We start from the raw sequence: 13,608 nt of genomic DNA, 5'->3' as shown, positions 1-13,608 counted from the left end.
CATATTTCATTCATTCAATTTTCCTATCCTTTCAAAGCAGCATGGCTTCATAGTGAGTACTATTTGTTCTTCCAAACAATCCTGAATACAATTTGTACTTTCAAGTACTCATGACCTACATCTTGCTATTTGCTCCAACATTCAAATACTGATGGAGAAGTATGCATTAGCGCAAAATTTATTTTAAAATTGTTCTTGAAATGTTTTCACAAAGATCATTTAAGGGTTCCATTAATTATCTGATCAAATCATCAAAATCGTGTAAATACTCACCAAAAGTGACTAATAAATAATTTTGGGGGTTAGCAGCTGAATACACCCTGAACATGCAAATGACTAATACAGCAGTGACTGCAAAGCTCCAACTTGATGGTGAAGCTGTTTATGTCACGTGTTGTCAAAGACGTCTTTGTAACGTTTCATGTTGCCATGGTTACTTCAGCGCCTGTGCGTCGATCACGTCCGCACTTTCTTTGATCACTTCTTTGAGTTTAAAGTAGGGCACCGTTCTATGGCAATAAAGTCAACTTTTTGAATAAAAAAAAAAAAAAAAGATCAGAACGCAAGCTCACTGTACGGCGCCATTTTAGATCAGCTAGCAATCGGGCTAACATTAGCTGCTAAAGTTAGCAAATGGAAATACATGAAATAAAATCACATTTCTGTTTGAATGCACTTCGCGTTGAACATTTGATGTTCATCCATGGACTTTGACGGATGGCAACTAGATAGGAAAAGCATAAACATAACGAGCAGTTATAAAAGTTAAAAACAATTACTATGTTATTACAGCAGACACTATATTCAAGGCATACCAATAACAATTAAAATATATAACAATCCCACTGTCCAATAAAGCCATTTACATGATTGGACACTTTACAGTTTGAATACTAAACTGTTATGTGCTGGAGTTCTCCTTGGTGTTGGTAAAGTGGACAACTAGTTGGAAAAATACAATCAGGAAAATTATGACACAAGAAAAAAAATACCATGCATGTGTATCAGCATATTCTTTATATATTATGTTGACGCGTTAGTACACAATATTCATTGCAGATTAGAGAAAACTGGTCTTTTAAAATTACAGACACAACAGAGATTTCAAAGATTAGATAATTTTATTTTAGGACCACAATATCGCATCATGTGCATTTTCTCAGTTACAGTATCAGTGAAAAATATCACAGTGAAGCCATTTCAACCAAGATCAAAATAAAGCATTAACCACATGTATTCAGCAGGTAAAATATGTTCTCATATTTTTACCGTATTCTCCCAAATACTGTCAGAGGCATTAATTTAGCAACAAGCAGCAGGCATTTAATTATTTTAGATGAGCTCTACATTTGTACTGTGTGTGTGTGTGTGTTGGGGGGTACTATGCATACACGCACACACACTTAAATCAACTCAGACACAGGACCTCAATGGCAATATTACAGGAAACGTCATGTGCAGTAAAGTAATTCAATTTCAAAATTGTGTATTTTAAATTAAGTCCCAGGGAGGAAGTGTGCTTGTGCTGGATGATTGTCACACGAACACTTATTTTTCCCGATACAACTAGGGTAACATATACACTTGCAGAAGTTAGCACTAGCAGTATTTAAAATTTTTGATTTTTTTTGTGAGATTATTAAACAGATTTTCAACCTAATTTAATGTTCTCACTGTGCTATTTCTTTATTGTTTTGCATCTGATTAAATAGTTGCTGTGCTTTCTGTGACTTTAATTTGAAAGTCATGGTATGTATGCTTGCCTGAAAATGACCAGATCTTCATAGGAAGTTGAACGGCATCCTTCTGAACACTGCCCACTTCGTTCTCGAGTGTACTCCGCCTACATTGTGCTTCAGGGAAGATCGCCACTTGTTGCGGCAGAAAGCAGCGGTGTAGTCATAAAGCTAGGAACTTTAATCTTCATTTTGCAGCAGCTGAGCAATGACGCATCTCCAAGCACTTTTTTGGTTTCCTCAGTTGTTGTTTGGACGAGTCGTCTTGCTCCCATAGTTTGAAGATTTGTTAATCTCAGTCTGGCCAATCATCCAACGAACTCCCACCGAAGCTGTGAGATAAACATTTGTTGTACATTTAATGTGTTACTACTAGATTGTACTTTGTAAAACAAACTCATACTTGGGGGTATTGTCACAGATAAAAAACCTTTTCAATTTTTTTTATTTATTTATTTATTTTTTTAAATCAACATTCTGCACGACTAAGACTTGATAATGTGCAGTATATTTACTCAACTCCAAATATATTTGACTTCAAGTTTAACAGAAAAAGGCACATATTTATTGTGGAGACTGGCAGATATGCTTGTTGAACACAATGTGAACTCCCCTTGTCCCAGGGAAAGCAACAGTGGAACCTTTAAGGGAAAGCACAATCTTTTCCTCCTCCCATTGGAAAGTAAATGACATTTTTTTTAAAAAAACGTTTTGGCTGCCCACTTTACAGGAGTGCGGATGTTGGATTTTTCTCATCCAATCAGATTTTAGTTTCTATATGTTGCAATGTAAACGAAATCTACAGGGGCCTTCAAAATCAGGAGTGCTGGCTAATGTCGCAACACACTATGAGCAAAGTTTTTTTTTTCTTTTTATAGCAATCAGATTTTATATTCACCTAACAGTGCCAGGCTCAATGTGACATCGGCATTTTTCCGTCCTTTGATTTGTTGATCAGAGATAAAAGAACTATGATGTAGTCATTAGTACATGATAGCTAACATGGCCGACAGGGGGACAAATCCTCTTGGTGTCGGCTATGAATAAAAATTCATCTTCGAGGTGGACTTTTCATGAAAAACTGGAAATTGTGAGGAGCGAAAGCTGGCTGGCTCGTTTCAAGCGGGTAATAAAATGTTAATCACTGTCTTAATCATTTTTAATTATGTGTGAAAAAAAAACATACCATAAAAAGAAGTTAACCACTGTTAATGTCGAACGTAAAATCATTAAAACAACATCTTAAATTGGATAAATAACTTTTATAGTAACAGAACATAAGTCTAAGATGTCTCTGTAGCGTTTATGCTGCTTTATCTATGCTTACTTTCAATGATTTTCTTCCTGTTTTTCTTATTTGGAAAGTTAACCAAGGTTGGTCAAGTTAAAAAAAAAGCCACAAAAAGCCCAAACAGATGTCCATTGTTCAACCTTGAACTGAGGTGAGTTCTTGTTATACACTGAAGTCTTGGGGAATATGCAGACATTTCACATGACTTAATATTTATTATTTAATATTACCAGAAAATTATGGTGCTCAACCTTTGTTTTCACTTTAGAGATTCCACCGTATTCAGAAGGAAGCAAGCGCATAAAACATTTTCATGCTTGAACGGCATCACCACTGAGCATGACTTTAAAAAAAAACAACTTACATCACAAGTTTGAAACAAACAGGAGCAGGTTAGATGCATGGCGGGTCAGTTGGACCTTTAAAACAGGGCGTTGCCCCGCCTCACTGAAACCAACCTGCAGTGCAGAGTATCACCGTCGACAAGATGGTCACCACCGATCCTGAAATGATGAGCTGCGCGAAGAGCAGGCCGAGTGGGTATAGGAGCACGCAGGACCAGAATAACCAGTTGATCAATGACCACGGGCGGCGTGGAGGGCTCACGATGGGGCCCGGGTACCGCCCCATCTGCATGTAGTCCTCTTGAAAGCCATCCTTCATATTGATACGTACAAATAAAAGGTCAGTAAAGAGAAGACGGGAATAATAATTTGTCACAATGAGTGACATATTCAACTCAACCAAGATTCTTAAAAAAAAAAAAAAAAGAGAAAAATTTGATACATGTCAGTAATAGTGCAAAAACTACAAAAATCAAATGAAAAAACGGGAAAATGAAAGTTGTCTTATAAAGACTAACGAAATCACGAAAAAAAAAATTGAAAAAACATATTCATTAACAGAATAAAATTTGAACAAAAATGAAAACTGCAACTATATTTTACATTTATGTAAATATATATGAATTTAAAAAAAGTGAAAACTAAATAAAAACTAATTATAATTAAAATTCCAAAACTATAATTGCCTTGTCTGTCATAAAAGAAAAAAAAAGATTTATTTGTTTGAGGTATGTTTTACATATAAAATAATCAAAGAGGAGAAATAAAGCATGACTTCTAACCTAAACACAAGAACCTTCTCACCTTTTCCTGGTAAAGTTTGTGGAGCCAATCAGCACACTCAGATTCATCTTCTGGGATTAGGTCCAGTGGGATTCTTCTGCAAGTAAAAAAAAAAAAAAACTCTCTCAGGTACAATCATGATGATCACGTTGATCGGAAAACACAGCAAAGCTGCAAAAAAACAGTCTGTACCTCACATATAAATCTGCGTGGTATTTCTTGCCACTGAGGATTCCCAGCAGAGTTGGCATTTCGTTGTTTCTGAAGTTGAGCGTGGAGTCATACACAGCCGCCACTGTGCCGAAAAAGATACAATGTTTTTAACGGTGCAGTCGTTTGAAAATGAAGGAAGTGATGTGTAGTGATGGTGACAGATGCTCACCAGTTCCTCTGAGGTTTTGAGCAGTGACCCAGAAGCCTTTGGTTCTTGGTAGAAGATGATACTTCAGTTTGGGCAAACCTTTGGACTCGGCCACCTGCATGCTGATCTGGTGCTTCTTTGGTGTGAAGCGAGTTCCTTCACAGTAAAGCAAAAACTAGCACCGGAAAATTATTGATCAATGGTTTGATTCCAAGGCGTTAATCACTGATAAAGCAACTCGCACACACACCCAATAGTTTTCAGGGTAGTCCCTCAGGTTCTGAAGACTTTGAGTCACCGTCTTTCTGTCCTCTTCCCACTTCCTCTTGCAGAAAACGATCTCCAGGAAGTACCACATCCAACCAATGACTGGGACATAGGCCAGCTCCTTTTTGGCAAGGACTTTGGAACTCTGAAAAATATTCAGATCACTTTAAAAGAAGAACTTTGTGAAGTGCAACACCACTCAGAGGACTTGAATGTAGAGGCGTGTCGGTTTGAGAACAAGAAAGAAAAATACTTCAAATATGATATAAATATTACAATTTAAAAATTTATTTTTTTAACATGATTGTATATATATATAATATATAAGATATAAATATATAAATAAGAGGGAGAGAGATATTTAAATGTGCTAGTCTAACTTGAGCTAGCAGAAAACACCACAAAACAGGATCCAGAAAAGAGGATGTAAATGAAAGTTGTTATTTAAATATGATTAACACAGTCGTGGGAAATGTAGCACTCTACTGTCGCGTATATTAATGTATGGCGTAGGGAAAGCCCCTGTAATACTTCATTAAAGGTGGCTTATTTATTTTTTATTTTGGTTAATTTACATACCCCGAGAACTCCGAATCGCTCACAGAAGGTCCAACCACACAGGAAGTCTATCTCAAAACTATGGTTGAGAACCACAATTGCGTTTTCCTTTCCGTACAAAGGGTACGACTTTGGGTCTGTATAGAGGCTACATTCCGTTCCAGACCACCACTCCAGTGCTGCTACCAGCTCTAAAACATCATATTGACAAGAGATTACATAATGAGACCAAGATGCTTTTTCCACTTTTCACCAGGGTGATGTCAGTACGTACGGCTGCAGATGGAGTAGGCAAATCTGCAGTTGACCTTTCGGGCCAGCTGCTTGTTGAGGAGCCACAAAGGGAAAGTGCAGAGCTGCAGCAGGTTGATGATGAGGCCGCTGACCAGAAACACGTAGCAGATGATCAGGTGGCTCAAGAAGTGGCTTTTCAGTAGCTGGACCAGGCCCATCGCTCTGGAATAGTTGAACATCATGATAAGTATAGCGAACAGGTTGTGTTGCCCTCCGCTTGGAACTACATGCAGCGCCCAACCAGAACCAACATAAGGCATTTCTTTCATTACAATGTCCCAGTTTATTTGCTCAATTAATTATTTCATTTGAAGGCAGAATAAAGGAGGTATTGTGTTTATTTGTGAAAGTAGTCAAGACCCTCGTGTTAGATTGCATAAAAGTCCGAGTGCAATGACTTTACATGCAGGCTAGCAATTATGTGAGAGGTCAGGTCAACGTGGTATATATTCAACAACAAAAAAAGTTCTTACTCACCCACGTCAGCCAGCAAAGTAAACTGTACCTTGCTGCGTGCAGCAGAAAGCTGCCTCCAACTTCTCCAAGCTAAGGGAAGAATAAACAAGAGTGTGTGTTTTATAAGTGCATTGCGCTTGAATATCTTGTTCTTCTGCTCCTGTTTTCAAGTCCGTTTGACGTGTTCGTGTGAGTGTTCGAGTGACTTAACAGTGCGTCGGTACCAGCCTCGCAGTTGCTCTTCGTACCACACCCATTTCGTATGATTTCGCAGACACGCCTGGATCACCGAATGCAAAGAAACGAATGAGCGGGTGGCTTGTCCTCGATCGTACGAGCGACCGCCTCCAAGGATCGCTTGTGCAGTTGAAGGTTCGCGGCCACGGCCATGGTTCCAACCGCTGTCACTTTGGTAGAGCAAAGTTACGCCTTCGGTCAGACTGCTGCGGGTGTGGTCCAGGATACTTTCTATCGGAAACATACGGAACCCCCGAAGTTGACATTGAAGAAAAAAAAAAAACAAATTTCGCAGTCCTTCTCAATGTGCGCATTGTTTTGTGAGACTTCTCGTTTTTTTTAAGAATGGGCGTGATCTACTTCCGGGTAAACAAACTTAGATGGAGCCCACCATTGTGAGCCCACACCCATTGTGTCGACCTGTAGCTAATTGACGCCACACCGTCCCGAAAGTTTTGGGAGGTTTAAGTCCAAACCATAAATCAACATAACAGAAATGGCTCGTACAGACAGAAAAAAATAACAATAAAACAAAAATAACAAACAAACAAAAAAGCCCCCCCCCCCAAAAAAAAAATCGGAAAAACGTTGAATGCAATATGCCTCATTAATAAAGTACATCTCAGTTTGGGGGGAGAAAATATTGGTAAACGTGCTGCTCTTCATTTGTTGGCGGACAGCGGCCTCTAGTGGTGGCTCATAAACGTACAGAAATACTCAAATAGCAGACGTGCCATTTAATTTCCACACCAGTGGATCTCAAGTGCCTTCGCAAAAAACTCAACTCAAAAATATTGTTCCCCAAATACCACCATAACTACCAAGAATAAAGTAACGTAGTAGGCCCAAGTCTTAAAAATTGTAAGCCACTCTAACATCATGCATAATTTGAATATTAGCATTGCTCTTTTTAAAACCTCCCCTTCCTCCCTTTTAGGTTTAGCGGGTAAGCACAGACTTAAATTCCCAGTCCCCAGCACTTTTTGTGCAACTCTTTCGGGGATATTTTGAGTTGTTCCCAAGCCAAGACAGTTTTTTTGCATGGCCCCCGTAATGGGCATCTGTGTGTCTGGGACCATTCCACTTTGCAAGCTGCTTCAACACTCGTATTCTTACTCTGTGTGTGCGAAAAGGCCCAAACATTCTGTTAAGATCCCCCTAAAATAATGTGCGGTACAAGTGTTGTCAAAGACAATGAGTGACGACCACAAAACTAGACATGGCACTTTCTGCCCCGTGTTATTATTTAAACTAATAATTGATACGTGAACTGATTGTAAACACATTTATTTCTACCAAGATGACACAAATACACGTTTTCTAAATCTCCTGTCCGCAACACTCCCTATAGTACCTATATGACACCACTAGGTGACAGTATTGCTTTGAAAACATCCTCCTCTTTCCTGACCTCGAGTGTACATTTACTTCTTACGTTTTATTGAGCAGTGGTTAATCTCTCTAAGCACAGTTAATGACATTAGATCTCATTCACTGCCAGCCTAGTTGAAATGAATGTACTTTTGGGCTTCTATATCCGCCAATGGCAGTGAATGAGTTAAAATGTCACTTATTAGTGCATGCACACTAATATTTTTTGCGGGAATTGGATGATCCTTGAACAAATAAATTCACTTTGCATCACATATTAAAGGGGGAAATTCTATTTGAAGTAGATAAACTTGAATGTCAACCAGTGCAAGAGTGAGTCCATCGAAATGAATTGTCGATGCTGTGGCGTTTGCATCCATTGTAGGAATGTCCAGTGTGCGAGTTAAAGTTGGACCCTGAGCTGTTTTCCATCTGTTTTTCGAGGGGTGAGTCACCTCAGGGAAGTGCTAACAAACACTCCCAATATTCCTCCTTTCACAATAAATGCTGTCCCGCTGGACGAGCCATATGAGGAAGGCATTATATAGAACAGGATGCACAAATCCAAGTCAACAGGGTTCTTGCAAGGAGAAGGACATTTAAAGGCTCATGGACATTCTGAATGCCTTGGAAAAAAATATATTTTGTTAGCTCCCACTGTCCAGAATGTGAAGATCAACTGTTTTTTTTCTTTCTTTTTTTTTTTTTTAGCAAAACTGCATTTTCTCCTTGGAAGAGCGCAACATAATTAAGATTGTCACATGAGGAAAGCCGTCTCTATGAAACATCTTCAACAACTCATGTCACAAGTAGTCCCTCTTGGAGTTTGTGCATTAGTTGAGATTTCTTATAAAAGTGAGTGATGGTTGTAAATGTCTTTTTGTGGCGGGCACGATACAATGCTCAGAGGCCTCCGAAGTCATGACAGCAAGTTTATTAATAAGTTTTGGACTTTAACAAATTAAACCTACGTAGTTGCCATGCCAACAAGGCCACCATGGTGCAAGTGTAACCTATTCAGTCAGCATCAGTGCGGCTTAAAAAGTCGCCAGCCGCAGCCTGACGTCCTCCCTTCAAACTATAGAAACTTGTTGAATTGAGGTTGTGCATCAGTGGAGAGTCCCAAGCTAGTTAGTATAAAAAAAAGAATGCGTTGAATAGGGCTGTCAAAATAAAAGATTACTTTAAAAAAAATCATGTGATTTAATATTTTAACTCAGTTAACTCAGTTTTACTTACTTCAAAAATGAATTTGCATATCTTGCAAAATATTGGCTGTTCATCTTTAGCACATCATCTCAGAACAAAACACCCTGCTCAAGTTTGCAAACCAACACTGCCTCAGTGTGGCCCTTACAACAAAATGTATTGTGGTAGTTTTTAGAATTGTTTCCAAGAAAACTTTCTGCAAAGATGACTCCATTTAGATCTTATTCAAGGATCAAAGAAAGCTAATAGAAGAGTCTTTGATTTCAAATACACGTCATATTTGGTGAATTTTGCATTAATTACAAGATACGATTGGCGTAGATACCGGTTTAAAGCTTCACAAAAAATAGTAGTAGAAAAAATGTGATTAATCGCAATTAATTACAGATTTTTTTGCTTAATTGGTCACAAAATGTAATTGCTTGACAGCACTAATTTTTATTAATCAAATTAACAAATACTAAAAAAAATACTTGTGAGAGGAAATAGTTTTCTCTGCGCCCTGAACATACATGGCAGAAAATGGATGATTTCAGCTTTAAGATGTGTAACTGGGCCAATTTAATTCAAGTCACCACTTGAATGATTTTTTTTTTTTTTTATGACTGTCTCATGCTGTGTGTTAGTACGCCCTCGCCCTTCCTTTGGTGCTGCAGTGCATTGAGATAAACATTAGTTGGAGTGGCACACTTGATTTTTGTTACATGACATTCCGGCGCTGCGATCTATTAAATGCTTAAATCAACTACAAAGTCGAAAGGCTGTAAAACGTGATGTGAAAAAGCTCCCTTCCCAGAAACTGAAGAGCACATGTTGAGACTATGGAGTACATACTGTACTTTTTTTTGACATGTGGGCAAAAAAACGTATTTTCCCTAAGTTGAGCCTTTATTGTCCTGCTTGGGAGATGTCGGGTCAACAGTACAAACACGCGCATACATTTTACCCACTGACCAAAAAAGTTCAATTTCCTCACATTTTAGTTACAATACGCAGAGACGCACCAAATTTCCATGTGTTTAACTAACTCTTCGGTAATTGGATTATTTTTTTTTTATGTAGTTTAGGTCACTGGTGATCTTAAAGTTAATTTCGTGAAACATCTGGCGAGAAGATGGCGGAAAGCACGATTGAGTTATTATTAATCTTGTTTGTCACCCTTTTCATTGTTCAGAGAAAAATCTTTTCTACTTAAGACACCAAGTCCTCTTTTATTCATCCGCTGAATGGAATGTATAACCCTTGTAAAAATGCCTGTGGCAGACATTTTTCACAATAATCCTGATGCAATTGCCCACAGCCAACATCTTCGAGCCAGGAAGATGTATCATTTTGGCTCGCCATCACAGGATGGACTTGGATGAGCTTGATGTTTCAAGAACCCTGTGAGGATTCAAAGTAAAGTGACATCACTGCAAAAGTATGCCTTAATAGACATTATCTACTTTTAGCCAACACGGGTCTAACCTCTTGAGATTAACCCTGAAAATGAAAGTTTTATTTCAAAATGATGACATTAATTTCCAGTTTCATCAAAAAAGTGCTTAAAATCAGAAATTGAAATTCGGGTCGAGCGGCACAGTAATCGATTAAGTGTTTTATTGAAAAAGAGTCGACTGGAGGAACAATTCAACTGAATTTGACCTTCTATAAACTTTTGCACATTTCCAGCTGTTCATTGTTTCCGTGCTTTTTGCTCAACTTGATGTTCTTCCACCAAGAAGCTCAATGGCCAAAAAATGCTACCGGTGTTTGATCCGTGAACTGAACAAGAAATTTCCTGGTTCATTCGCAATTGAAATGTAAACATCTTTTTGTTACAATTTTCACATCACAATTGTGAATTTTGCCATTCAGCTCCTTGTTAGACGACAGCAAGTTATGTAAAAAGTGCATTTTTTGCGTTACATCAAATTCGTACTTTCTAAATCCAAAATTTCCTTTCGCGCGTTCCTGGATGGAAATCACCAACTGGATAAGACATTTGATGCAAATTATTTGCGGCACATTCCAAAGGAGTGGAAGTGACATTGCATATATCAGATAGATCCCAAACACGGAAAACGTGTCCTCATTCAGGCGAGCGTCAGGAAATCAAGCGCTAAATCTGATGATATCATATTTGATAGTCGCTAATTTGAACGTCATCAGTGTGCTCACATTTTCTGAATGCATGCTCGACATATTGGAAAAATGTACAAGTCCGAAATAATGACAACACAGCCCGAGGCCTAAACATCCTTTGACATCACGTATATTATGTGCAGTAAGGCCGTAATGAGATCCCGATGTACGCGGTGTCTCCTGCAGGCGACTTGGCACCGAAAACGTTCATCAGAAGAAAAAAAAAAGTGAACTCACTGGTGCTGGACACTCAACGACATTCACGGGCCTGAGCAACGTTAGCGTATTTAAGCGAACACCATCACCTCGGTGCAGAAAATGAAAATACTTTCTCTTTAATGTCGTCATGTTCCCTCTCCTTTGGCACATGTCAGAATTGAGCTTTGCTCAGGTAGGGGAGAAGCGATCCAACACGGGTTGACATGTGCGAGGCGCTCGATACTGCTTGTTGCACATGAGTGAGAGCAACTGAACGTGTGTTGGCTGCGTAGCCAGATGGGAAGAACTGCGATGATTTCTTTTCTCTCAAACGTCACGTCGATGTGAGAGCAGTGCAGGTACATCGTGTTCCCACGTTAAAACAAGTGGAAACAGCAGCAGGTTTTGTCTGCTGATGCTTAGAACATCGCGCAAAGAGATGACTCCCACGACGATATTTAAAACAACACGAAAGTGTACAGGTTGTGATATGACTACATTTTTTTTTAAATGTGTGGGAGCAAGAAGCCATGACGTCATGGTAGTATGCAGTATTGTCCGAAACTATTGTGAGTTTTCACAAAGTAAGTGGGGTAAAATAGAGAAACATGAATTGCCTCGTTCAAGATGTGCGAGTTGCATTTGATCCGATCCCATTTTAAAGAGCGTTGTCAGAGAAATCTGATGTTAGCGGGCCTTGCTGCAAAGTGCACCGCCTGACTTTGTGTTGCGCAAGGTTACGGCGAGGCCAAGACTTCACAACCTGATTTCATGAGCTCAAATGGATCTGTTCTCAATTTCACACAAACCGGAGTGGAAACAAGCCTCCGTTTGACACCACCTTGACAATGTTTCAAGCATATTATCTAATTCTTAAATCCATTTAAGCTTTTAATGAGAAGTCGAGTGCATTAGTCACCACTTGATTTTTTTGTTTTGTTTGTGTTTTCAGAGTACAATCAACGTTTGCTATCGCATGGGCTAGGAAGCAAGACCTGCAGTGCCGTGATAAGTAAAAATCTTCAAATAATATATTTCCCCCCCTCAAATGAATGTTTCACACTAAACGTACCTCATATTATGATCTTGACATAATTGAGTATAACTTCAAACTTTAGAATGAAATATCATTCTTAAAAAATAAATGTTGATTTCACATTTTTCTCTATCTCCCCGGCAAAAATGCCACCACATATGGCATACGGTTGCAAAATAAGTGTGGGAGAAGCGCTACATGCACATTTCTTTGGTACAAATCCGATTTGAAATGTTCTTTAATTCGGTATATCGCTTGAGTGCTGCTCAAAGATTCATCTGCAACAATGTAATGAAATCAAAGCTGCAACATTTAAAGCGAACCTCTGTGTCTCACAATTCTTCACGCTGAGATAATATACTGGAATGGTCAATGCAAAAGCTGAAATTTGTTCTTTGATTGGTTCACTTGAGAAGGCCGATGGCCGTTATCATGCTGCTAAAACAACAAATGGTTTTCTAGCCGAAAACCTTTGCACAATATATTCGTTGTTTTTCCACATTGTGAATATGAGCAAAGGTTCAAAAATGTGATGACCGCTATATGTTGGGAAACTCGTCTCTCATTTGCTTCTACTGCAACTGAACTCCAAACCACTTTACATTATTTGTCATGTCACAGAAATTGACTTTCTATTTCTTGGGCTTGTGTTGCGGGAGTTCAGCTTGCGGTCTCAACATTTTCACAACTCTGGTTTGTCGGGCGCCCGAAGACTGGCATGCGGAGTGGATATTTTCCCAGTGACTGCAAGGACTCATGCCTTAAAATAAATGACTTACTTGATTCCAAGTGACAGATCCACTTCTTTGCTTTGGCAGGAGAAGGAGTCACTTTATTTGATGGCGGCAATGGTCGAATTGTTAAAGCTGCCAGTGGGAACAGTGAATTCTGATTTATCTCGGATTCTGTGAAAAAGAAAAGCGCAGTTTTTCCTGTGCGTGAGTTTCTGCCTCTTTCATTCAAATGCTCCTGCACAGGAGAAGATGGATTTATTATGTAAAGCTGGTTATTCATTTATTAGGCAGTTAAAAGTTGCTTTACATTCGCCAAGACACTTCCATCACCTTTTGCTGCTCATGTGCTTCAACTATTTCCATGAAACCGTTGAAAAATAAAATCACATTGTTAGTATTGCAACATTTTCTGTTAAGCCAGAGCTCCTCAGTTATTTTCTGTTACGTCCCCCGCTAGCAAGAAGAAACCACTCACGACCCCCCAACCCACCCACTCTCCGCCGCTACTAAAAATAATAGCATTTTCGTTGCAAAACAAACCTACATCGTAGTGTTCATACTCGCTGGGCACAATGGGCAAGGAGCGCGCTACTGCCAACTACTGAAGTG

At 39.0% G+C, this 13,608-nt stretch overlaps 1 protein-coding gene across 1 annotated transcript; it reads right to left on the bottom strand.

Annotated features, from left to right (window-relative positions):
- Positions 1-1,896: 1,896 nt before the first annotated feature.
- On the bottom strand, positions 1,897-6,669 carry agpat4 (1-acylglycerol-3-phosphate O-acyltransferase 4 (lysophosphatidic acid acyltransferase, delta)). The gene is made up of 10 exons (XM_088305595.1): positions 6,302-6,669; positions 6,112-6,180; positions 5,615-5,796; positions 5,362-5,531; positions 4,766-4,927; positions 4,537-4,690; positions 4,347-4,449; positions 4,176-4,251; positions 3,486-3,684; positions 1,897-2,068 (listed from the first exon to the last, which is right to left on the bottom strand). Exons 3-10 carry the CDS (start codon positions 5,790-5,792, stop codon positions 1,977-1,979), a joined length of 1,134 nt encoding a protein of 377 aa, XP_088161721.1. The 5' UTR covers positions 5,793-5,796; positions 6,112-6,180; positions 6,302-6,669; the 3' UTR covers positions 1,897-1,976.
- Positions 6,670-13,608: the final 6,939 nt, after the last annotated feature.

This window comes from Idiotropiscis lumnitzeri, chromosome 9 (genome assembly GCF_059441095.1).
Source record: "Idiotropiscis lumnitzeri isolate Australia: NSW breed Sydney's pygmy pipehorse chromosome 9, RoL_Ilum_1.0, whole genome shotgun sequence".
Lineage (NCBI taxonomy): Eukaryota > Metazoa > Chordata > Actinopteri > Syngnathiformes > Syngnathidae > Idiotropiscis > Idiotropiscis lumnitzeri.
This window is presented reverse-complemented; position numbering and strand designations above follow the sequence as displayed.

Excerpts from the sequence above, each read along its gene's own strand:
- agpat4 (XM_088305595.1), bottom strand. The coding sequence starts at position 5,792 with ATGGGCCTGGTCCAGCTACTGAAAAGCCACTTCTTGAGCCACCTGATC. Across the intron at positions 4,691-4,765 it reads ACTACCCTGAAAACTATTGG|TTTTTGCTTTACTGTGAAGG; the intron begins GTGTGTGTGCGA and ends TTCCGGTGCTAG. Across the intron at positions 4,252-4,346 it reads CACGCAGATTTATATGTGAG|AAGAATCCCACTGGACCTAA; the intron begins GTACAGACTGTT and ends TTTTACTTGCAG.